Source organism: Ammospiza nelsoni, chromosome 2 (assembly GCF_027579445.1).
Source record: "Ammospiza nelsoni isolate bAmmNel1 chromosome 2, bAmmNel1.pri, whole genome shotgun sequence".
In the NCBI taxonomy this organism is placed as follows: domain Eukaryota; kingdom Metazoa; phylum Chordata; class Aves; order Passeriformes; family Passerellidae; genus Ammospiza; species Ammospiza nelsoni.
Window position 1 is genome coordinate 102,538,590 of NC_080634.1, and position 26,284 is coordinate 102,564,873.

The window sequence follows — 26,284 nt, forward strand, 5'->3', positions numbered from 1 at the left end:
TATACTCTGTTTAAGCCTGTTCCTGTTGGTGAGGAGTCTGATGAAACAATCCTAATAAGCAAAGATGTTTTCTAATATGCTTCTAGACATGACACTGGAAACAGGATGGTTAATGGTCAAATCCTGCCTCCAGTGATGTGGGCAGATACTTAGTGACTGCAGATATCATATTTTGCTTCAACACATTTCCTTTATCTTTTTACAGTTACCCACACACAAAACTCTCCTTTTCTGTTGACCAATGCTTCTGAAGACAGCCAGAATTTTATCACTTATCCAGATAAGGTGCACCAAACTCAGCAACTGGTGTTTCAAAATCTTTTGAATCCTTTCAAAAGTTGTCTACCTATGACGTGATCATGAAGGTTCATCTGACCCCAGGCTGGCTATGCTGGAAATCTACTCTAGTTTTATTATTAAAAATTGTAAGCAAGGCATTTCCAGAGAGCTGTGAAAGACTATTTACAAGGGCACGTAGTGACATGAAAAGGGGGAATGGCTTCAAACTGAAAGAGGGCATTTTTAGATTAGATATTTGGAAAAAATCCTTTACTGTGAGGTTATTGAGGCATTGGAACAGGTTGCCCAGAGAAGCTGTGGATACCCCACCCCTGAAAGTGCTCAAGGCTGGACTGGATGGGGCTCTGAGTAACTTGGTCTAGTGGAAGGTGTCCCTGCCCATGACAGGGGAATTAGAACAAGATGGTCTTCAAATCCATTCCAACCAGGCTGGCCTGTGATTCTATGGTTTAATGAGAGCTGAGCCACAAAATACTGACTGCACCTGTGGAAAATCTGTCCTTTGTTGCAACTTTTAATTTCAACAAATTTCAGATTTTTGCAAATTTCCAGCTCACATAATCTGTAACCTTGACAGTTAAGTGAAAAACACTTCTAGTAGCAGATTTTTGCTAGCCCCAGAGCTATACAAGATCCAGGTATTTTGACCTGGTCTTACAGAGGCTGTGAAAGCTTTTATGTGTCTCAGTAACTGGAAACTTTCATGCACTGATGACTGTTCCATCTAAAGGCATACTACATAGCAGCAAACAGAAGTAATTTTACAGAGAAACTTTTTCCATATGGCTTGAGAAAAAACCCATCAAGAATTGACAATGACAGATGATCTCCCCAGTGACATTCAGGAATAAAGCAGTTCCACATTTATGTCAGGAAAAACAAACAATGGACATATTTAAATAATCATTAAAAATGAGATGCCTGGCACAAGGCAGGCTCCAACCCTGTTCTGCCACACATCTCCTGGAAATCTTTTCTGGATATTATCTGAGGCCTTCTTATTTGCGTTGCTCACGAAAAAGAACTGTAATGGAGGACGACCCAAGCAAAAGGTTCTCTCAAGGAAAATCACGTGAAAGGACATTTTTCTTGTCTTCATGTTTGACATTCAGGAGTAGTGATGAGAAAAGGCAGGCACAGGAGTCTTTCAGAAAACCACCAGAGAGCAGTGGCAGCATTTCATAGGGATGTGAACCGGTCATCATCTGCTGCAAAGACTCCATTAATGTGGCCTGCTTTTAAATCCAGTGCTTCACAAGGAATCCCATTTTCTAGTGTCACTTCAACTTTCTCTTCTAAATTTTCTCTCTCTGTTGACTCTTTATTCTTTCTAAAAACAAGAAAGAAAAGATCATCTTATTCTGTTGACCTGCAGCACTTCACAATGATTCCATAGAAAGAAAACTGCATATTTAGTTAGAAGCTTGTGCTCCTAAAGGCACAGTCTGGTGTATTTCCTTGCTGTAGTAAATACACCAAATGAGTGTATCTAAATAGCTGGGGAACCCACAGATTGGAAGCCCTAGTTTAGCAGTTTGAGCTCAGAATTGGAGACCAGAAAACCTTAAGTAGGCATGTTCTAAGTATGTTTTAAATACTATTTCACCTTCTTATTCTGCAACATGACTAGAAGGTACAAAAGAAAAGCTGGAGCAAAACAAAATTTGAAAAAATCTCTGAATCTGTGTGGGTTTTTTTACATCAGAAAGGTCTACACTAAGCATGTAATCTGACCCTGCAATGTATGTTATAGATCACACCCCATGATCTGTACAAAATAAAACATATTTTTTAGAAACAGATCAGTCTTAGATTAACTATAGCCTCCAAATGTGGAGACATTAATGACATCCATTATTACTTTCCTCAGAATATTCATGATTACTTCTTTAGGTAATCTCAGTGCTGCAAATCTGCATTTTTTTTCCTTCAAACTTCATTAGCAGCCACCTTCCTACCCAGTATTTTATACTTTTGTTTTCTAGATCAAACAATTGCATGGCTTTCACTTTTCCAGACTCCAGCTCTCCCAAAAATATAACAGTGGTTGAATAAAATTCTTTACATTAAAAAAACCCTAAAAATATTATCTAAAATACAATCATTAAAAGATGTAATAAACAAATATGAGGTCACGATGTTCCTTTAATTCCAGATTTATTCTGACCTTGGGAACAATTAGTTCATAGTTGAAAAACCTGCTGTACTTTATGGCCTGCAGCATCAGCGGTTTCAGAGGACAAGCAACTCAAAGGTCAGGTGCACTGCTTCTTCCTATCTCACAACGTGCACTGTAACAATCTGACTCAGGACAACAGTAAAAGTCTGATTCAGAGTAACTGCTAATGACAGAGATATTAACAATAATAAAATTTTATAGGCCTTTGGGAGATTCTTCACATTACAGACTTGTTAAAATAAACTTGGGGTGTAGTAGCGGAAACCTCTGACCTCTGGCTACTCTCACACGGATAAAAAGGAATGTTCTTTAACATAAAACTGTGGGGGCAGAACATAAAAGTTACTAAGGAGGTTCAAAAGAAATGAGAGGAGTAGAAGATATGTGAAACTCATTATCAGAGGAATTCAGAAAAGCTAAAAATTTCCATGAATCCAAGGGGTGACTCAACACCTTAAGTTAAAGGAAGTTAAGGGAAGAGAAAGTTAAGGGAAGAGAAACTTAAGGGAAAAGAAAACATACAAGAAGACCAAATCCAGCTCAGGATGGCCCACAGCTGCAAATTAATTCCTGAGGGAACTAATAAAGGAAAAGACCTTGTGCTGGCTCTGTTTTCACTCTTCCCAAGGCAATTTTTATGGCCCCTGCTGCAGGGGGATAAGGGGAGACTTTGGGCGAGTTCAGGGTAGACTGAAGAGGATGATTCTGCCCTGGGCAGGTGGCAAATTTATTGCTGTAGGGGGAGATGTCCTATTCCTGCAAGGGTAGAAGAGCAAACACAAGGCTGGGAGACAGTGTGTCTGAGCCAGCTCACTGCAGGCACTGAATTCAGCACATCTCTCACTTCAATAAATGATGCATGAGTCTAACTCAGTACTCAATCTCCTCTGTAAGCCAACTCCCCTTCCCTGACACCCTGAGCATGGACAGCCTGGAGCACGTGCTTTTGGTTTTATCTGAACTGAGGTATTTACATGGCATTTTAAAGGCCTTTAAAGACAAAATGCCAGATTTATGAGAAGATGACACCATCCTAGGGGTCAGATTTCCAACACAGCTTACTAGGCAACAGGGTTCCCATTATGTAAGCTCTGGACAGACTTCTAAGAAAACAAATTATTGAACATGCTAAAGCCTTTGAAAACCTGGTCACTTACTCCACTGTCTGACAAAGAGATCAGTGCTTTTGAAATCCTTTTCTCTGGTTTTTTTTTTCCAAGAAGCCAAATAAGCCAGACCATCCCTTTTACCTTTCCAGTCCTTGCAACCATAGATAGAAAAAATATATGCTTGGTTTACCCTCTCTCTTACTTCCCCACCCTTGCCTGCAGGTGTTATTGATGTGAAAGGAGGGTTACAGTTCAGCCACAGATGAGCCTGCTCTGAGGAAAGATTTTATGTAATGGTAGAGTAGGGAAACAGAGGGAGAAGTGGAAAAAGCATAGCAACTAAAAGAACAAGAGCATGAGACAGAGAGGGTGCACAGGCAGGCAGCAACAAGCCATACTAATGGCAGTGTGATGATAAGAGCCTGCAGCTTGCACCGTATTGAGGGGAACTGCTCAAGCTCAGCTGAATTATTTTGAAAATACAGGGGGAAATCCTATCTTTCAGCATGATATGAAGCACAATTGATTATTTTAGCTAGAAAAATCCCAGCTATTTATCCTAGTTTATTTTATTACACTTACGTGAAATGTTCAAAGACTCCCTTAAATTTAGCCACTATTAAGAAACACAGAGCCAAACTGCATGCTCTTATCACAGAGAGCAGGTATGGGCTTCAGGTAGCAACATCACTCAGTTTTACAGAAGAGGTTGCCTATGTTTAGGGCATGAAATAATTCAGTCCATACAACATGGCTGTGATAGGGCTTTAACAATCTACAGATTCCAAATACCTTCCCAGACTCTTTCCCCAACAGTATCTTTCATCTATTGTTTGCTGAGTTTTGTGGGATTTTTTTAGAAAACAGAAAGGGGTTTTGGAAATTCATGTAACTCCTCTGATTGAAAAATATAACTGAAGGGATTCTGACTGCACTACTAAGGTTCTCTATGAGAAGCACTTAACCTTCCCAAGTGTTGTTCTTCTGAGGTCTTTTAACATTCTTCAAGGTAATAAAAGGCAGGAAGGAGAAGTGGTATGTCTCTGCAACATACCACTTTTTATGTGTTAATTTCTTTTTCTGATATATTTGGGGATACAATCCATTATACAGTCAATAATTTTGATATTATCTGGTTATCAGCAGGAATGTACCCTTTTTCAGTTCTTCTGCTGTTCCTCTATGAATCTATTGCTGAAGTCATAACTTTGTGTAAATCCAAACTCTGTGACAGCCAAAATCATGGTAGAGGCTGAACTTCTATGGCAGAATCTCAACTCAGCTGAGAAATTTCTATTCCTTATGCTCAACTCAGAGCCAGCAGAGGTGTCAGGATCAAAACTCCACCTGCTCTCTGTGTTGCTCCCACATGCTCACACTAGGGAAGCATGAATACCCTTCTCTTTTTCACCAGTGCCACCAGGGCAGAAATAGAGAGGAAAAGAGAGTATCTCTCTCCTACCCTATCACCAGAAAAATTCCTAAGATCGTGGGTAGATCTGCCCAGGAACCTGTGAAGGGCTGCGTATTTTAAGCTCATCAAATCATGGATGTTAAGTGAAACCCTGCTCTGTTCCAGTGAGCAGGCCCCCTTCAGCCATACATTAATCATTACTGTGTGCTCTCCTGAGTCTTCTCAAGCTGCAGCAGCACAGTTTCTTTAGCCCTACCAGCTTTTGACACAACTGCCCTGTAAGGCACACAGTCAATGCCAACCTTCCCCCTCCTATATGAGTGGTCTGTGAAAGGAGACTCATCCCAGGCACAATAAACCTTCCCAAGAATGACATCAATTGTCTTTTCAAAGCTCATCTCTAGTTAGGTGGCCTCCAGGATCATATTCTTACACTCTCCCATTTCCTTGTTACATCATAAAATTACTAAGGTATCTATACCTTACAGTTAAAAATTTTAAGTCTTTTCCTCAGAAAAGGAGAGATGGGTTACCTTTGCCTAGCTAGGGAATGATGCACAGCATTAATCTGTCTGAGGCTGCTCTGAAACACAAAACCAGCTCAGCTGACCTAACTAATCAGTATTCCATTAAACAGAAGAAAGGCTAGGCTGCTTACTTCTTGTGTTTCTGAATCCCTGAAACAATGAGGAAAACAATCCCAGCCACAATGAGACAAAGAACAACACCAAATACAATAAGCCAGACAGGTGTAGAGGGTTCCACAGGAGGTGATAAGGTTGAGGTTATCTTCAGGAACTGCAGCGTTTTGTCACTCAGTAGGAAGGCATTGTTGATTCTGTTCCGGTTCATCCTTCAGGGAAAAAAGAAAAAACAAAAAAAAAAAAATCACAACTCTTTATAAAGGTATTTTACAAGTTAAAAAGATAGTAGAAAATAAAAGGATTTTTCATGAATGTGCTGTAAGTTAGGCAGGGCTGAATGTCATCCAGCATGATGAATAAAAGGAAGTTGTCCACCTTTAGGGGATCAGCCTCTTCTCTCAGCAACAGGACAAGAGGACATAGTCTCAAACTGTACCAGGGGATGATCAGGTTGGACAACAGAAGAATTTTCTTCACTGCAAGGGTGGTTAAGCATTGGAAAAGGCTGCCCAGGGAGTTGTGGAGTCATCATCCCTGGAGGTGTTCAAGACACAACTGCTCATGGCACTTAGTGCCATGGTCTGCTTGACACAGTGGTGGTTTGGTCAAAGGTTGAACTTGATGACCTTGAAGGTCTTTTCCAAGCTAAATGATTCTGTGAGTCTATGATTCTGTGATTCTATGATGTTGGCAAGGTTACACAGACCTTGACTATAACAGAGACCTCAGTAATCCACAGACACCCACACACTTACAACATTTTGAACACCAGACTTTTGTATACATTTATCTGAAAAACTGGGAAATATAGATGAGACCTGAAGTACGATATTATTATTTATTTCTGGTTTGAACCATGTCCTGAAGACATAGCAGGTTGTAAGCTGTAAGGCTGGCACTGTTGCCTTGCTCATGCAGCATTCAAGTTTAGCACAGGAGTGGCAGATCTACCCTTGAATGCTTGCAGGATTTACCCACAGCTGCCCCCTAGTTCCTCAAACTGAACCATCCTCCATGTTATGGGCTGGTACATCTGCTCCTGCTGCTGCAGATTTTCTTAGATCCATGAGGCACAGGACACAATCTGGTCTGGAAGAATCCACACCTATTGCCAACATGTCCTTCTTCCCTGCAGGATGCAGCTAAAGGGATTTGTACTTTCTACGTGTCTTGACATTTGCATATGAGAACCTGTAAGTCTGAGAAATTTGCTTTTTCACAGAAGTGGTACAACTGCTATCCTTTAGTGGATATCTTAACCCATTTTCACTGCCTGTAAGATACTTCTGGATCTAAATCTATGCAGATTTATGAATCTTTAGAAGTATCTTTCATTAGCTTTTTCAAAATGTTAACAATTTTTAAGCAAATGGATTACACATATAGGTCTTAAGAGATTCTTTTTGATAGCAGTTGTATGAATTAATGCAGCTCTTTCTTGTATATAATTAAATTCCTTTACCACAAAGCAATTATTTCCTAAGAAAAGATGTATGGGAAATACGGGTAAGATTTAACAAATTTCTCTTCTTGGAAATGATAATGTTTGGCTGTCCCTTCAACAGGAAGTTCTTAGCCTCAATGGAAAGTCAGCATTCCTGGAAAGGACTGAAAGCCATGGCATGTTTTAAGACTCATAATTCCGTAAGCTGTCTGCCATTTGGAAAAGAATTCCTTACTGATATGAAAGGATCATTGTGAACAGCTGAAATAAGCATTGTTTACCCTCATCTAGTGGCTTGAGTTTCAGAATTATGTGCTGAAACACATGCAGGCAACTACAAGTGCATTTCATGATTGTATATGCATAACTATATCTTGTGTATATTTATGCAAAATCTCAAATATCATACAGAGCTCTGACATGGTTTACCTTCCTCTTTATTCTTACTTTGTAGGAATCTCATACAACAATATTGTAGTCCATGACTAGTGCTATGTGCTACCCTAGCATGAAGAATTATAATAAAGGTTTTGTATGGAAGCCTGCAACCAGAAGCAATTGAACAAAAAAAAAATTTAGTTTTATAGACCATTTTATTTCTTGTTTTTAAATTAGGTAGGAATTAAAACTTTTCATAAATAGCATATTCTTTATCAGGTGACAGACAACAGTTAAAAACCAAACAATAACACCATCCAATTTCTGTGCCAAACAGGGCACATAAAAGACTTTAAAAAATCAGCTTATGCTACTGAATGTATCAAAGAATAACAGAAATGCAAAACCCCCGCATTCCAGCACTCTTACAGAGAGCTTCAGTGAATAAATAATCTGCTTCCTCCACTAATGCTATGAAGCTATTGTTTGGTGTCTCTGTAGGAAATAGTTTAATCTGCTCATAAGCTTAAATTAATCTTTCCAAAAGAATGCATACTCATTCATCAGGAATTAGGCATTACACCTCCATTGCGATAACACGAATTTTCAAGACAGACTAGAATGCCTGAAAACAAAGAGATCCATTTTCCACTCCATGCTTGAGAAATATATTTGTGTTATGCTGCTTGAGGGACTCATCCCTGTAAACCCCTGGTGCAGGTTTTTTTGGACCATTGAAGTCAGATTATCCCATTTTTTCTTTTTCCCTTGTCAGCTCCAAATTCTTCCTTTTACTTGCTCCAGAATGTGACAGTAGAAGGCAAAGTGATTTGTAGTGCACTGTACTTTGTACAAGCAATGCTCAACTGGGATATTGACTGGCATTCTAGAAGGAGCTGGTATGAAAAGAATGTGAGCACAAGATTGCTTAAGCCAAGCTGGGACACAGCCAGCTCTGCTCATGAGGAGTTCACACGAGCTCTTCTCATGTGAAAGCTGACTTCCAAATTAATTCAGATGAATTGTTAGTGAGAAGCACTGAAGGGGAACCTACAGTCATTGGCCCAGGTGTAGATGTGCACGTACCATGCAGTAAAAGCTAAATTGTATTAATCCCACCCAGAAAGTGTTCCCTTCCATCCCCTGTCTCACTGGGAAATGTGATGAGAGCTGGATGAGAGCAGTGTGCCACACGCTGGACAGCACATCACAGGTGGGGCTCTGGAAAGGGATTAGATTTCTTCAGAGTATCCAGCATCAACAGAGACTCTTTCCAAAGTTATAATCCCCAGGCTCAAATTCTTTGCATTCTGTGGGACTGTTAAACATCCTCTAATCTCACATTCATTAAAGAGTACTGTGCCCTCAGTGTTTTAGCAACTTGGATTAGTTCAACCCTAAAGAGGCAGAGTGCTCATTCATAAAAGGCCCAGAGAGAGAAAACATCCTCAGTAGACAGGGAAGAAAACATTGCAAGAGCAGTGACTGTACCTGATGGCTGCCTCTACCTCACTTCCAGGAACAGTTGTCACATTTTTGGAAGAGTCTGTGACCACAAACCAAAAGGACACCCGGTCTGTCACATTGCAGAGCAGCACATTGGAAATTCTGCAGACAGTTAAAACAAAAATCATCACTAAAGAAGCATGGAAGGAATTATTGAAATATTTTAGATTTTCCTAAAATATTGCTCTCAACTAAGGGGGAATTTTTTTTTTATTTTTAAAAAAGCTAACAGTTAATATTCAAGAAAGAAACACCACTCACCCATTTCCCATTTCCCATATGATTTTAAAGAAATCAAGCTTATGAACACCAAATGAGTTTTCAAACAAATTTCTAAATCTATTACAGACTTTCATGGTCTTGGACATACATTTAGTGTAATCAAATGGAAAAATACATATTTGAATAACAATCATCATTGGCTATGACAAAGGCCATATAATGGAGGAAGTGCATTGGTGAACTAAGAATTCTGGTTTTGACAGCAAATACCACAGGAACCAGTCATTGAGAATTGCCCACATGGTTGTTAAGTAAGTGCAGTTCTTCTACAAGATACATTTGTTGGAGGGATCAGTGGAATTGATGTTATAGCTTTTGACATCTTTGTTCACAGAGCCAGGCACAGAGTGCATGGAACAAGCTAAATTTAGTCATTCTAGTGGCACTGGCCTCTTCCTTTTAGCTTATGCTATATCAAATATTTATATTATCTATTTTAAAGGAAGATTGTTCAGTTTTATGTGAAGTTAAATGTGGAGGGGCACAGGCAGGCAGCTACTCATGGCATACTAAGAAATAGTCCGCGAAATGCCTTTTATACGCGATTTTCTTTTTAGATTTCTACTGGTAAATGGTGGAAACGTCAGAAAACCCTTCTGGAATGACACAATCGCGAATATTTAAGCAGAGGAAGTGAAAACCGACCCGTTCCAGGCCGTGACAGGGCCCCGCGCTCTGCTCGGCAGCGCCGCCTGCCGGCCGCGGGCAGCACGGCCCCGGCCCCGCGGGAACCGGGACTGGGACTGGGGGGAATTGGGGAGACGGGGGGGACTGGGGGCACTGGCGGGGGACTGGGAGGACTGGGGAGATTGGGGGCATTGGGGGGACTGGGGGAACTGGGGGGACTGGGGGTGAGAGGAACAGGAGGGAGAGAGAATCTCCATGCCTGGGCATTCCCCATTCAGCCAAGGACCTGCTTGTAAAGCAGATCGCAGTGCCTCACTATTAATATTTTGTAGAAATGTTTTATTTCCTGATGAAAACTTTTTTTGAGTGCCCCAGGTAGTGCAATAGATCATTTTACAGAGGTCTGTCTATCTATCTATCTATCTATCTATCTATCTATCTAATCTATCTCTCTCATTAATCATACAAGAGCTTTGGCTGAAAAAGACCTTAGAGATTTATTCCAACTCTCATGCCATGGGCAGTGAGCCTTCCACTAGACCAAGCTGCTCAGAGCCCCATCTAGTCCAGCTTTGCATAATGCCATGGATGCCATCCACAGCTTCTCTGGGCAACCTGCGTCTGTGAGTCACCACCAGTAAAGAATTTCTCACTAATATCTAATCTAAACCTAATCTATCATTTTGAAGACATTCCCATTTGTCCTGTCATGCCCTTGTCAAAAGTCTCTTTCCATCCTTCTTGTAGGCCCTTATCAAAAGTCTTTTTCCACCCTTCTCATAGGCTCCCTTCAGGTACTGGAAGGTGCTATAAAGTCATGCCAGAAGTCTCTCTTTTCCAGGCTAACGAAACTAAATTGTCTCATTTTTCCTGGAAGGAAAGGTGCTCCAGTCCTCTAATCTGAGAATCACAGAATATTCTGAGCTGAAAGGGACCTACTAGGATCATGAAGTTCAACTCTTATGGGAGTGATCCACACAGGAGTCAAAGTCACAACCTTGGCTTTATTAGCACCATGCTCCAGCCAGCTGAGCTGATTTCATTCTGGCTCTTTGGAGCTTGCTCCAACAGTTCCATATCCTTCCTGTGCTGGGGACCCCAGAGCTGGATGCAGCATTCCATGTGGGGTCTCACCAGAGCAGAGCAGAGCAGAGCAGAGCAGAGGGGCAGAATCCCCTCTCTTGCCCTGATGGCCACACTGCTTTGGCTGCAGCCCAGGATGCAGTTGGCTTTCTGGTCTATAAGCACCCATTCCAGAGAGATATGCAATAAAATGGAAAGCAGTGATTTTGCAGAGCCAAAATGACCACTTTTACCTCTCTGGAACAGTATCAATTTTACAGAGAATTTTCATGGATAAAAGAGGAAAGTCATCCTCTGGAATTTGAAAAGACATTCACATCAGTTGCTGGCAACAGTCAGAAGATGAAAGCAGATTTATTCTTTGCAAAAGAAAAGAAAGCACAAAATTTACAGGAGAGGGGAAAAATGCCTACTTTTGGCTGGTGGCTGACAAACTCTTGCTGACTTCACAGAATATTTAAAATTGTAACTGCAGAGAAAGTTTTCTATCTCAGTGTTTACAACAGTAGGACCCAAAACTTCATGTTGCCAAAGTTCCTAAAGCTGCAGCTTCTGTGGTGCAATCAAAAAACAGGCCAGGTAGAAAATCTGAGGTGGTGTTGCCCTACAGATGTTCTTGAAATGGGATAAGAAAGATTGATCCCCAAAGAGACAGATAAAGGCAGACAAGGACTGGCAGAACACCCAGACTCTTCAAGCCAGGGTCTCCCCTAAAGTGCCACAGTTTTTAGCATGAGACAAGGCATTCATCACCACAGGGATAGCATCCCTCTGTAGAACAATCAGCACTGAAACAAGGGGCAGCAAGGATTGCACTAGGATATGTAAATTTGGCTTCTTTTCTTTTCCCTGTTCTTTCTAAAATCCTTCTCAATTACAAGCATCCAAACTCTGGTTTCACCACCACCTCTTTTTCATCAGCGGAAATCAAATGCCATAAACCCTTCCAGACCCCAAAGAGAATAATCCCACTCATGAGAAGTTCAAAGGGAATGAGTAAACACCAAAACAGACTGGTTCAACAAGCACCAATGTGGCAATTTCTGTGCAGTGGTGCACTCTTTTTCCTCCCATGGGAGGAAAACCAGAGAACCTAGAAAAAACAGAGAACCATTGCAACTATGCCATCACACTGCATAGATCTGAGAAACCTGACTTCAGGCACTAATCAGATGTATTTGTGAATATATATATATGGACATTTTTCCTTTCCTTAGCAGTTGATAGACTTTTGACATGGGATTATAGTAGACTGTTATCATCAAAATGACAAAATCCTGGTTTGGCCTTATGGCACCATGGCAAAAATCCAAAATTGCATTTCCTTTGATACACAGTGAGTAGAATGCAGGAAACCCTGGCAATTCCTTGACCTGAAACACCATCATTGCTCCTTGTGGAGATTTAAATGATTGCTTAGGGGTAAGAAAGAGCTGTCAGAGAGCCAAAGGAGCTGAGTGCCCAGAATGGCTGTTAGCTCATGGAAGAACCACAGTCCCCAAGTCCCAAGTGCCTATCTCCAGCTCTCCCAAAAGCATCACACCTCTTCCAACACAGGCCTCTTCAGCTGCTTCTGCAAAGGAACATTATTTTCCTCTCAGCAGCCATGGGATTACTTTGATTTAACAGCTTTACTCCAGACTCTTTATTTTGTTGTTCTAAATGGTCACAATATTTTTATTATCAAAAAACAGCCTGTCTTAGGAGGATGGATAATGTAGATGAATTTTTTTCCTGATCACTTCATAAGGAAAATTGCAGGGTTTTTTATCTATAAATGGGAGAATGATGTACCAAAAGTAGATTCTGTTATTTGAATGAAAACAAATGTGTTGACATTCTTTCTGCTCTAAAGATTAACTAGTCTCAGGCCCAAAAGAGATGCATATTATTTCAAATGAGTCACAGATTAGAGAAACCAGGGTTGCTAACACAGACTACAACAATAATTTTTTAACACTGAGAGATCAAAGGTTGCCTTATGTAGTTCATGACCATATGAATTGAGAATCAATTGAAAGGCCATCTATAAAGCAGGAAATAATGGGGTATTAATTCTCCACTGAAAAATAAGTATTTATTTGTAACTCTATTAATAGTTATTGAGTAATGTAATTGATTGTACCTTTCTTCTGTTTTGTGCAAACTTGAAAATTTGACAGGCCTTTCAAACATAAAACACTGCTCCATGCTTTATTAAATTTCAGTTTGGAAATTAACTTTAGAGAGCTTGAGATGTAACATGCAATCCTCCCCATTCTGTGCTGGGTCATTCAGTGGTTACACAAGGGCAGCAACAGCATCAGCTGCTCTTTGCAGCCTCACATTGAAATGCTTGTCACCACAGCCTGGCTTTTATCCACCTTCAGAAACCAAACAAGAGGTGACTTCAAATATCAGAAAATATGGGGCAGACTACAACAATGGTTATCCTGATCCACCAGACAAATTATTTTGGGGCTTGATACAGTTTGCTGAAATTAATGGCATTTGTGTCACATGTGGAAGTTAGTTGTGGCTGTGAGTTACTTCAAGGCTGTGGGTGTGTTAGAAATTAATGGGATTTTAAAGCAGAGGTCTGTCACATCCTGGCTATGGCCTCATGCATAATTTACACCCTGGCAGAACCAGTATTTAGTTACATAAAATAATAGTGATCTTTTTCATAGGTTTTATTTTGAAAAAAACTTCAATTAACCAGATGTAAAATTTCCTTAAGTTTAGATGCTACCAGAATGCAATCACAGGCAATTTGTTTGTCCTTATATGACAGAATAATTGGTCATTGGTCTTTTATTACTGCGCCTGAGTGGGTCGCAGCTGGTGAGAGAGAGACGGTGAATCTTGTATCTTGATCAGAAGGCTTGATTTATTAAGATATTATATATATTACATTATGACTATACTAAATAGAGTAAAGAGAGAGGTTTGCAGAGCAGCTAGGCTAGGCTAGGAATCGATAGAAAAGAATCTATAACAAAGTTGTGTCCAAAGACTGAGTCCCTGGCTTACACTTTGTGATTGGCCCTTAATTATAAACAAGAAGCATGAGCCAATCAAGGTGCATCCCATTACATGCCACAGCAGCTGATAATAATTGTTTACCTTCTCTTCGGAGGCCTCTGGCCTCCAGAAGACACAGAAATCCAAAAGAAAGGATTTCTGTGAAGAAATGTCTGTGACAGTCTTTTACATCTCCTGAAGAAAATCTGTTGACATTTTCCTGCAAAAGCTCCTGTAGTGAAATGCAATTTATTTGCCAGCAGTGCAATGTAATTTATTTGCTACAAGCTCCTGCTTGTGGCCTCCCTCTTCACCACAGTGAAGTGTCCTCACCAGCTCTGCCAGGGTGCTGTTCCTGTGCACAGCATCTGCTGTTCTCTCTGGCTGCTCCCGTACCTCCATGCCCACTGCAGAGGGGATGGAGCAGGACTGCACTCCCTCCTTCCAGCTGCCAGCCCCAAGGGTGGGGAAAGGAATCTGTATTTCCATCTAACAGGATGGAGGCTTTCACAGCCTTCCTGCTCCCATGTAACAGGCAGATTATTTGAGGTGTACTGGGAGGTTCATCCAGCCTCTCCATCACTAAACAGGGACTCTGAGGTCCCTTGGGATTTGAGAGAGATCTGTGCATAGGAGACTCTTCAGCCTGTTGCCTAGGAAGTTGTGAGATCTCAGAGCTCTCCTGCAGGTGACATGCTGTCTATAATGACCCCAAACGTGTCTCTAAGTCCTACATGAGTTTTCAGTTATAACTCCAATATACACCCCAGGAGGGGTGCACCCAAGTTTATATCCCATGAGAAAGTCAGATACCATCCTAAAAAGAGGTAAAGATCCCCACAGCTGGCTGATTCCAAATACTATACTGACTTCTCTGACCAAATTAGTAGCAGGGAATTATTGACGTATGCAACACCACCTCCAAACTGGAATAACACTGGCATCATCATATTTGTCCCTAGGAAAAACTCTCTAGATAGGAACTGAATTAATGAGTATAAATTCTATGATTGCCCAGAGTGGGTACAGATAACTGCCATTAAAACTTCTACTCCTTCCATACTGGCGTGATTTTTTCCCATTCCTGCAGCAACCTTACTTTAATCTGCAGAAAACCACAGTGCTTGAAGAGAAAAAAGATCACTTGCTTCTGACACAGGTTTTTGCTGTGTGAAAGCAGCATGACTTTGAAGGAAGACAATAACTTTAAAAAAGGACCCAGGACTAAAATAAGTATACAAAAGAGAATCTTTATGGAGCAGATGCCGAATGAAAACTCTGCTGCCTTGAAAACCTGAGAAAAGTCCTACATAATCATCTGCAATTAGCTTGTATCTTGAACTAATTTTTTTAAGTGCCATTTTAATTAGGTTGAGTAGCACACTTGGCTGTTTTTGTTAAGCTTGATGGTAACAGCTCTTTTGCTCAAAGGAGACCACCTCTGAGGAATAAAAATGAAACAGCAGGAATCAAACACTTCTGTCACATGGAGGGGGAAATCCCCTTTTATTTAAGAGAAAGCAGCAGCCCCAATAATCATCATGAAACTAAAGTTAACTAATCTCTTTTCAAATGTGGAATATGCTTCACCTGATGCAATGACAGCCTGAAGCAGTTTTATTTTTAAGTAAATTGAAAACCTTATCCTTGTTAGCCTACCAGAACTGTCAATCTTTCATTTCAGATTGAAAAACAGTAAAAAAATAATAGGCCTATGGAAATGCACTTACAAGGTTTTTCTTTTACGAAAGATAAGAACATCCTGAAAATACAGCTTGCTAAGTGCTCTGTCTAATCTGGTATCTAATTTCATAGAGTAGCAAGGATCAGAAACCAGCAAAGAACACTCAATACCTCAGGGTAGATTTAATCCCAAAACCAATTAAAGGCTGATTTCTATCTGCACTACAACATCTGAGACTTGGTGATGGTAGGAAACTCCGCTGCTGTGATACCAGGGATAGGAATGCAGAGCACAGCACTGGCACGGCTATCCACCTCCCAGGGCTCTGAGTCAGCTCATCTCCAGCACACTGCTGAAGCTGAGCTCTAAGGAAGGATGCACCAGAGCTGCTCCCTCAGAGATCTGTGCTGCCTTTCCTGACCTCCCAGGGCGTCCCTTCACCTCCTCCCAGCATGGTCTCCAGAAGGTGCCAAATCTTCCTGCTGCATTCTGCTGAAAGTGAACTGGCACCATCCCACTGAGATCCACAGGGACACTGCTTCAAAGACTGAACATTGTTGAAATGGAGGCAGTGTGATGTTGAATATGTAACTGGGTGTCAGAAGCACAGTGGAACAGCCTGCTTTTAGAATCTCTATATAATGATTTCTACAGCTCAGTACAGCAGAGGACAGGTCACTACATGCACCATTGTTAATATGTATAAGGCAAATCCAAGCAGATGCTTACTGAGTTGTGCTCTTGCTGGAATATCTTCTCATTGCAAAAGCCACCATTGCTTTGAAGAGGTACTCTTCATTAGCATCCCAGGCATACTGTAAAGGGAGATGAAAAATAATTAGTTTCAGCACCAGTGCTGGCAGTACACAGAGGGAAAAGAGTCGCTGAACTTGAAATGCTGTATTGATCAAGAAAATGAATAAATTCTCTGGTTGTGCTAAGAAAATGAATGCCCATTATTTAGTGAGGACAAAGGACTTTTTCTAATGGAAAAAAAAAGTGTAATAGAGCCTGTAATATAAATAATATAAATTGCAAATAATGTTTCCAAAAATTGAATTAACTGAATATTTCTGAAAGCTGACCAAACTGGAGATGTAAAGTTTATTCTACCAAAGACTAGACATATTATTAGAATTCTCCCCACACAACTGCACTCGTAGCCTTGTCTCTTTTGCTGGAGAAACTGAGTTAAAGTAAAAGGTTTAAATCCACCCTCTAAGACTATTTGGCTCTGGCTGAAAATAATAATAAAAAACCATTGTTTAAGGTGGTCTCTGAGAGTTGGACATTAGGACACCAGGAAATAAGCTGAGATTGCAGCCTTATTGCTGCACACTGTCCTGATTATAAGAAGACTCAAATATATAAAAGATTATTATACTGCATGTGAGATAAAAGAGAGAAAATAGCATCCTTACTACCTCAATAGGAAGAAGAATATAGGCTCCAAAAACTGTTCTCTGTTGTCTTGATGAAAAATCATGCTTTCATAATTTAAGTTTTCTGGGACAGCTTCACTGGGTTCCCCTGGGCTTTCACTCACATATGCAATTCTAATGACCTGTAAGAACTGCATCTATTACATTCTTATAACAGGAGCCATGACTGAGGCATACTGATTAAATTTCTTCCCCTTTCAGCAGATTACAAAGATTATTAGTTTCTTGGAATTATATTAAGGAAGGTTAGAAACAGCTTTCTTCAGTCAGTCAGAACACAAATCTAATCTTTAACTTTCAGCATTAAAAAAATCTGCTCTGTAATCACCCAAACTAGAAACCCAGTGGTGTGGACACTTAGCTCTGTTCTCAACTTGGACCTACTTTTTATGGTCCTTTATAACACATTCAAAAAAACAGCAATGTACACCAAAAAGCAGTAGATAGCATTAAAAATTCCAAATCTTAATTCTGGTTTTTAAATTCTGATTTTAGGTGCGTGGAGATGCAACCTCTCCATAAAAAAAAAAAAAAAAAAAAGAGAATCCAACTTTCAGGTACCTGCAGCCCTCATCTTGTACTGGCATGCTGGGAAACTGAAGAGGGATGGAGGGAGTAATTTAAATGGCAGAAAGTGATCTTATTTCTCATCCCTAGATGAATGTTGAGTGAAATGGGCTCTCTGAGGTGAGATAGGACAGGGACACCAAAGCTGAGGCAGCAGACAGCTTGAGCAGCACCAAAGTGAAGCTGCACTGCTGAGAACCTGGGCTCTGACTCACCACTCCTGCCTTGTGAATGAAGGGGGTTGTGAGCACACTGTGACAATGCTCGCCAACCTGGGAACTAAAATTGAAAAAAAAAAAAAAAAACAGAGAGAAACTCCTTGGAAAAAAGTTATAAAAGTATGTGTTTTGATCCCACTGCACTGATGAAAATGTGACAGTAATGAGAGCAACTAGTACTGAAAGAGATTGTGTAGTAAAGGAATTAATACAGATTGGAGCTATAGAACTATTTATCATCATTTAAAAGATATCTGTATTTAAACCATGAAGCACAATTTGCATTACTAAAAGGGAAGATCTGGTTTTTCTCTGTGTGGCATTATTGACTAAATCCCCACATGCCATCTGCAGTCTTTGAGAACAGGTCCAAAAGGACAGAAAAGACGTCATTTGTTAGCCAGTGAATTAAACCAGCTGTAGAGATAATTTAATCAGTTGTCTTGAAAATAGATAATGATGAAGCACACTCCATTTCATGCTCATGTGGACACAAATACAATGCAGCACTACCAAGTGCATGGACTCAGTATGTTTATGTTTAGTGCAATGCATATATACATGCACAATTTGTCACAGCTCTCATAAATAATGCATCAGCCTAGCACTTCTTTAAGTCAGAGTAACAAAAAGGGTATCTCAAATCAGGGAAGATAATTTCTAGTGAGGAATTCCAGGCCCAGTTGAAAGAGTAGGCACTCTTAGAGTAGGAAAAGAGACAGAATAAACAGAAAACTGTGAGAAAGAGGGGGAGGAGACTGGCGGAGAAAGATCAGCAGAAATCAAGGGTCTGCCTGAGCCAGGAGAAGATATTGCAGACAGCCTCTTGGGCAGAAGGGCAAGAAGGCCTAAGAAAATGGAGACTAAACAGGAAGTAGGGGAGATGGACATGGCTGTGGGCTCCAAGTGAACAAGAACCCCTGTACATGACTGCATACAGGAATATACAAGGGAGAGGCAACATAATGAGGAGGAAAAGTAAGGCAAGAACAACTTAAAGCTAACAAACTGTATGAACTCAGGACAGGTGGGCATGAATTTCCAGAAAACTGTTTCTAAACAGCAGCTTTCTCTAATCAGAGGTGCAAAGAAACCTTGAATGATTTGGATTGGAAGGGACTCTGAAGATCATCTAGTTCCACCCCCCCCTGCCATGGGCAGGGACACCCTCCACTAGAACTGATTCATTCTACTATGGGGCTTTCTCAGCTTCATCTTTATCCTCCAAATGCAAAGGCCTGGAGCACAGCTGATGACTGAGGATGTCCCTGTGCACTGCAGATATTGATGCACACTTTCTGCTACTCTGGAGGAAACATTAAATATCATTTGCAACCATATTTAAATATAATTTGGAACCACATGCTGTAAACATAACTGTTATCAATGAAACAATATATGATGGTATCAGAACTGTTAAATTTACCATCTTTGTTGTGCTGCAAAGGAACCAACACAAAGATGTTGGCTCAGTTGCACTTGCCATCCTTTATAAGTTAAGGAGGAGCAGAATCGGACACAGCTAACTGTGAAAGGCAGTCTTAAATGTCTCTTACTGAATGAAGATGATGAGATAATGCATGAAAGATGATGAGTGTAGGTTGCTGATGGGGTGAAATGCTGTAATAGTGCTGTAAAAGACCAAATTTAAGATATGAGAATATAATATTACAAGATTGCACTGAGCAACCTGGACTGATTTCAGTGTTGACCCAGCTTTGAGCAGGTGAGGACTAGCGACCATCCAAGATCTCTTCCCTCCTGAATGGTTCTGTGCTTAACTTTTCAGCCATTCAAACTGCAGCGTGGCTACAGACACACACTTCTGGATCCCATCTGGTGGCAAAACACAAGGTGTATGCCAGCCTTCCTCTTTTTCATCCACTACCCTGGAAGCAGCCTGAACACATGAGCCTGAAGGGAAGTGCACAGTCTAGTTCAGCTGGATGCAGCCCCTGAAGTGCAAACTCTTTGACTCTTATGGTGAAAATGAGTGATGACACCAAGTTACACAGACTTGTCAGTGCCCATCACTTCCTCTCACTCTCTAGTTGCCTCTGTCCCTTTTGAATTAACTCTCTACCCCTCTGCTGGCTCCATGAACAGAAAGCAACTACTGAATAGTAGCTATTCCAGAAGCCACTCATAAAGTCAAAACCATCCTCAGAGAGACTCATAAATCACCTTCCATTTAGGCCTACAGGCCCTGTGTTTCCTCCCACAGATCAGCAAACAACACCTCTGTCAAGTACACCCATTATTGGCAAATAAAATGATAACAGGTGAATACCTACTGCATCAGAGCTGGTCTTTCCAGCTCCATTGTGATAAGAACTAAATAAATACACCAAATGGAACTCCCTGCCTCAGAGTACAGCTTACCTGGTGAACAAATCAAAAAATGGTGTCCTGTTTTCATCAGGCTCACACACAGGGGATGGCATGCACTACACCATGAGAAAAGCTGCACCAACCTATTTCCTATGCCCCTAAATGTACACTGGAGTTATCCTGACACTTCTAGAGAAAAATTGCCACAGCATCTTGGCTTTCCATTATCATGGAGCTTGAAGTGACCTAGAAATGAACCAAGCTGACCATGTCCTGCTGTGACACAATGCTCTTTGCTAAACACAAAGAAGTAAAGTGCCCCAAATTCTTTAATGAAATGAATTTCAGTTTCATAGTAGTTTCATTTTTCAATTTCAGTCATTCACAGAGAAGACTTCAATGGCTATGAAAAGGAACTACTACCTCCTGTGTACTTAATAAATTGTTTATTGTTTGTGGATGATTTTCTATAGCATTATTATTGTTCTATATATATATATAGAACAACAGCAAGCTGTTGTTCTAAAATGCTGTTCTTGACTGTCCCATTCTTTGAGCTTTCACACACTTTGTTCTATGACATAAACAACTACAAAAAAACAATAGACTCCTCAGTTATGGCTTTTTTTCCCAGCAATACAAACTGCCTTCAAGGCTAATGATTTGTCTCATACCGTTTTTCAGTGAAAACAAAAAAAAATTATAAATTATCAAAGAACCTCCCCTTATTTTACTACAGCTGGAAAAGAAAAAGGCACTAAAAAAGGATATTACCAGGAACAGCAATTTTTGTTCTTTGTTACTATGTTGAACCAAGATTAAATCAAAATATTAGCACTTATCATCAAGAGGAGCTTTAATAATTATTTTGACATATTTTCAGCCATAGTATTACTCTATTTTTAATAATTTAAAAAAAAAAAAACTAGGCTCACACTACTGTTTAATTAAAGTCTCCCACTCAAGAGACTTGACCTCACTATGAATTTCAAGACATTTACTTTAGCAGGTATCTTGAATATTTGTTTGTACTTTGTCTGTGTTATAAAATTACCAGTGAAATTTTGGTCCCTGCTAATGTTAGTTTAAATTACCTGATCTTTCAGGGTAATTTTAGAACAGCTTTTCCAGTCACAGGGAGTTTCTCATATCACCAGTCTTTTAAAACACGTAACCTACTGCTTTCTGTTTCCTGTGGCTCATAACATGATCAGACACCAGACTTACAGAGGACATGACTGTCCAGGATGTTTCATACCTAATTTCCTGCTGAGCCCTGTTAACATGCTGCAGATTTGCTCTAAGTATTCAAAACTACTAACAAAATACTAGGCTCTGACATATTAAATAGTGCTTTAGATCAGGAAGGACCACTCAGTCATCTAATGTCCCAATCTCTTACACAGCTCTCATTGCTCACACCAGTATTTCTACATTAAGCCCAAAGATCTGAATTAAGCCACAGCATTTCATGAGACAAGCCTGTGCACAACAGGCAGAGAAGAAAGGCCACTATCTGAAGCCCTCCATTAGCAGAGAATTGATAAGACAGACTTGAATGATCTCTACAGTTAATGCTTGTCTGAGAGCCTGATATAAAGTCCCATTTCATAAAGACCTAAAAATCTTTTCCTGCTTCTCTTCAGAGACATGCTTGACTTTACAATTAGCACTCCCGAGCAGTACTTTTCCAAAAATACAGACTTACATTTATGCAGCACTTCTCATGTATAAAGTGTAACATCCCTACTGCTTTTCCACAGGAAAAAAAATCTTTGACCAGAAAATTATCTTTATGAACAAACAAGCTTTATATTTCTCCTAAAGGATGACATTTTAAGGAGTGGGCTAGTCAAATGTCAAGAAATGGAGGCCTGGATCATGACTTGAACAAACTATTACAATTAACATTGCAGAATAAATTGCTTGCATTGCATTCACAAATTTTATAGTATACAGTACTTCTGTTTTGGCAGATATTGAGTTAGGAAGAATATGTGAAAATATTTTACTTACTGCATTATCTCCCAAAGCTGTTTTGATACTAATCCGTACTTTGAAAGCATTCTGTGCATCTGACAAAAGAGAAAAAAGCAAACATATATTGGTAGTCACTCAAAATAGGATTTTAAATCATTTACTTCCCTGATTATTTCACAAATGTCAGTTTCTAAATGCATCTTAAGAAATCACAGGTTTAGGAGAAATTACTTGCATGAAAAAAGTCCAAGAGACTCTTAATGAAGTTTACAATGACCTCTTGAAGTGCAACCAACTTCCATACTTAATTTGCAAACTCATAAAATAAGTGAATGCTCATAGTTTCCATCTTCAAACTGAAGACAACTAGTTAAAATAAAAATCTTAGAGCTGGCAGCTTCGTAGTCTAAACTGATAGCTACTTTACCTAAAGAAAGATGGGAATCAGCTCCAAATCTTACCTGGTTTGCAGAGCTCAGCATGAGCAATGGCAACTACAGAAAGTATAAGCAGCAAAGCCCGTAACATCCCGTCAGCATGGAAAGGTTGAGGCAAAAAGAAGTGAGTCTCCCCTGTAAAGCACTCTTAAACTTTGTGTGACCCAGGATTAAAGCATCAGGAGCCCAAGTGAGCAACCAAGTAAAAGGTTTAATAATTAACCCCCGTTATTTTAGCTAAAAACAGGCACTAGAAACAACTGACGTCTGTTAGTTATTTACTACCTTTCTCTGTAGTAAAAAAAATCAAAAACAACAAAACAAAAAAACTGCAACAAGTATTTAATTTTCCTTATTCCTTTTTAGAAAAATATAACATTTTACAGAGTGTTCCAGGCCAATCTTTTTTTCTCACAGGCGTAGTGTCAGACACACAAAGTGTCTGTGGCACATCACACCCGAGCATCTGGCAACTGCTACCCACAGCAGGCGAATCTGAAGCTTGGCTGCCACTAGATCCCAAAGGAAGCTGCCACCTGTCTTCCAGGGAAACTGTCTGGCCTCATTGAGGGTCCTTGAGGATAAAGGAAGACTGGGCACCCTTTTCACCTCACCAAATGAAATGTGTGATGAATACAGAATACCTGGACCCAAAAAACAGGGCTCAGGCATTGCCCCTCACTTGCCCTGGAACTCACAGCCCTTGGGAAGAGCCAGCCTGATGGGCACAGTGCCGTGTCCCCCTATCCCCACCCCAGCCCCACTACTGTGTCCTTGCTCAAGCCCAGCAGAGTTAATGCCTTGTTCTACACAAAAACACCTTACATCTCAGGCATTGCTTTGCATGAAAAGAACTGTTATATGCAGGGAGAAATCGTTTTTTCCTGTCAGAGGCTTATTATGGTAGCGACTAGAAAAAGCAGAGGTGCAATAAAGGACTTAGTAGGAAGCATGTTGAAAAGGAATGTATTTTTGTTTTATAGACATGAGCCACTGTGTATATGTGTACACATGCATGTGGAAATATTTTAATGCATTCTGCACTATTAATCAAATGTTTACCAAGACAAATAAATAAATGTGGAGGAAAAAGAATTCAGAAACTTAAATGTATTTGCAGGTATTTGTACAGTGTCTGCAATCTAGGCAGTAAGACAGGATTTCTTTATTTCATTATGTTGCTCTATTCCCCCTGTAGCCACTCTGATTAATGGTTTGGTCCTACCTTGAAGATCATTTCAGAATTACTTTCGGTTGATCCTTTAGCACCAAGAAGTGTCTTGAGACTGCAAACCCAAAGAGCTTCACATGAATGACAAACAGTACAAAAATCTGACTGAACTGTGGGCTGAATTTATGAAAAACAATAACCAGTATTTACTGCATTAGATACTCAGACTTTTGGGTAGCAGAGAACTTACTGCTTCACTAATTTAAACTGGTTTTAGAGGCCACTGTTAAAGGACATGATAGCCCATCTTTAAAAGTCATTCGCCAAGCTGATTCCCAGGCACCTCTTTGCTCTCACTAGGCAACCCAGTCTGGATACAAAAGTATTGGATACATTATCTGCTCAGATGTTCAGTCTATGCCTATGAAAACAAAAAAGTGATGCATTCATTTCTAATGACAGCTTAAATTAACATGCTGTGTAAATGCACATCAAAAGGAGCACACTGAAAAATGTACAGATATATGAAGGACTATCAGGTTCCTGTAGCATTTGTAACTTAGAAAAATCTTTAAAGAATGTGAATGCAGTCAGTTTCATGGTGAATTCATGTGCATTGCTTCAATAGCAAACACATGAACTTTTTTCTATCTTTAGGGGAAACACTGAAGAACTCGGGAAGAGCAAAAAAAAGTCGAGCACTCTTTCCCTGCTGCCAGAAGTCAAATGGAACTGAGTGTGATACACAGCATCACCACTTCCCCCTGCTGTAAAACATCACAAATCAGTTCTTCCCCTCAGAATTGCATGGGGCCAGTGTCAAAGTACAGCAAAGGGACATGACACCCAGCAGGAACAAACTCAGAGAACATGACTGGATTCCCTGATCAAAGCTGCTGAATTCCAGCCAGGATGGCTGATTTTCCCCAATTTGTCTTGCTGGCAAGAAGCAAGAAAAATTATTTTTTCCAGCAGAGAGGGGAGGAGGCCAGGAGAAGAAGCCGTGTGATAAACACCCCAGCTCAGAGCTCACAGGGAGAGCATCATGCAGTTGATATATACGTGCACAGCAACGTGGATGTGTGCCAAATGCATCCAGCTGAAGGCCCACGTGCATATCCAATTGTAGATGCACAGAGTGCTGCACATAATCTACCAATTGCTACACATCTATAAATCTTTTCCCAAAGCCAGCACAGTTTGTAAATAAGCCAGGTGGACGTGCAAGAATACACCAGGTGTTAGCAGGAAGATAACTTTGCTTCAAATTAATGGTATTTTTAAATAGTGTCTTAAAAAGCACTGCAACTTTTCAGTTTATAAATGGAGTATATCTGTATAATCTAAAAGGACAGACAGACATTCTGCCACTTTGTATCTTTGTAATAAATCTACATGCATGGATAACTTTCTGCCCAGATTCTGCTTCCATTTTGGCCAGATACACAGCACTGTTTAAGCATGTCTGCATTTGTTTGCCACTGATTAATCAGTCAGGCATCAGTTTGCTTGAATAAATTACAATCTTCAGGCACAAATGCAAGGCATGTTTTTAACTGACTACTTTGTGAGGTGTTAGATTTCTAAGCAGTTCCTCTTTTATATTATTTTTGCTTTTCCTAACTATTGTGGAGCTACAGGTCATAGCCATGAAGAATTTCGTGCACATTTCTGCATTCCAGAAATATCACTGTACTAGTGCAAAGAATTATTTCTCTTATTATACCAAATTAATTTGTCTGCCTGGTTGAAAATAAGAGTATCTCTGTAATTTTTTTTTCAGTGCTTTTTATCTATAGAAGTTCATGTATAATCTGTATGAATTCATTTAAAAATACATCAAAATTTGGACTACTGAACAAATCAGGAGAAATTTGTTGAAAAGTCAAGAAATCATATGACTTGGTAAAACAAACAAACAAATCCCCTCAATCTTCTCCATGTGATTAGCAATGTACTTTTTCTGCTCCTTTCAATGTCTTTGAAATGGAAAATCCCAGGGAAGTAAAATATTGATAGCTATTGTATAAGTTAATTAACAACTATGGCTAAACTTAACCTCAGTTTTCAAATTTGACAAATTAACAGTTTTAAACTCTGAGGAAGTTAATCTTTAGTCTCAAAGAGTTGTGTCCAGTTCTTAGGAGGAAAGAGCTCATGTGTGACTGTCAGCTTTAGTCACTCATGGAAATGTACCTGGAGAACTGCAGACCCGAACTGCAGTGGTGCACAGTGCTGTGCAGTTCCCTGGGTGCAGTGGAAATGACAAACACTGCATTGTCACCTCCAGAAGTCATGGGGGAACAGGGTGTTGAATGAGGACTGCCACAGCCATCACTGTAACAGGGCAGAAGTGACCTGGCTGTCACCAAGTTTTTATCAGCATTCACAGAAGCAGACAGTGGGTGAGGAACATTTAGCTCTCCCAACAGTAGTGCAGGTGGGGGAAGGATGCACTTGCCAGCACTCCCATCTATCACCTTGG

The 26,284-nt window shown here is 40.1% G+C and overlaps 1 protein-coding gene across 1 annotated transcript; it reads right to left on the minus strand.

Annotated features, from left to right (window-relative positions):
- Nucleotides 1–787: 787 nt before the first annotated feature.
- CLTRN (collectrin, amino acid transport regulator) lies at nt 788–22,721 on the minus strand. The gene is made up of 6 exons (XM_059466109.1): nt 22,653–22,721; nt 22,228–22,286; nt 16,383–16,468; nt 8,960–9,076; nt 5,661–5,855; nt 788–1,630 (listed from the first exon to the last, which is right to left on the minus strand). The coding sequence occupies exons 1-6, from the start codon at nt 22,717–22,719 to the stop codon at nt 1,480–1,482; spliced, it is 675 nt and encodes a 224-aa protein (XP_059322092.1). The 5' UTR covers nt 22,720–22,721; the 3' UTR covers nt 788–1,479.
- Nucleotides 22,722–26,284: the final 3,563 nt, after the last annotated feature.

Bases quoted from the DNA above. Each gene is read 5' to 3' on its own strand.
- CLTRN (XM_059466109.1), bottom strand. From the start codon at position 22,719: ATGTTACGGGCTTTGCTGCTTATACTTTCTGTAGTTGCCATTGCTCAT. The intron at 16,469-22,227 runs GTAAGTAAAATA...CTCCCTTTACAG, and splicing joins CAGCTTTGGGAGATAATGCA to TATGCCTGGGATGCTAATGA. The intron at 5,856-8,959 runs GTACAGTCACTG...TTTTCCCTGAAG, and splicing joins GAGGTAGAGGCAGCCATCAG to GATGAACCGGAACAGAATCA.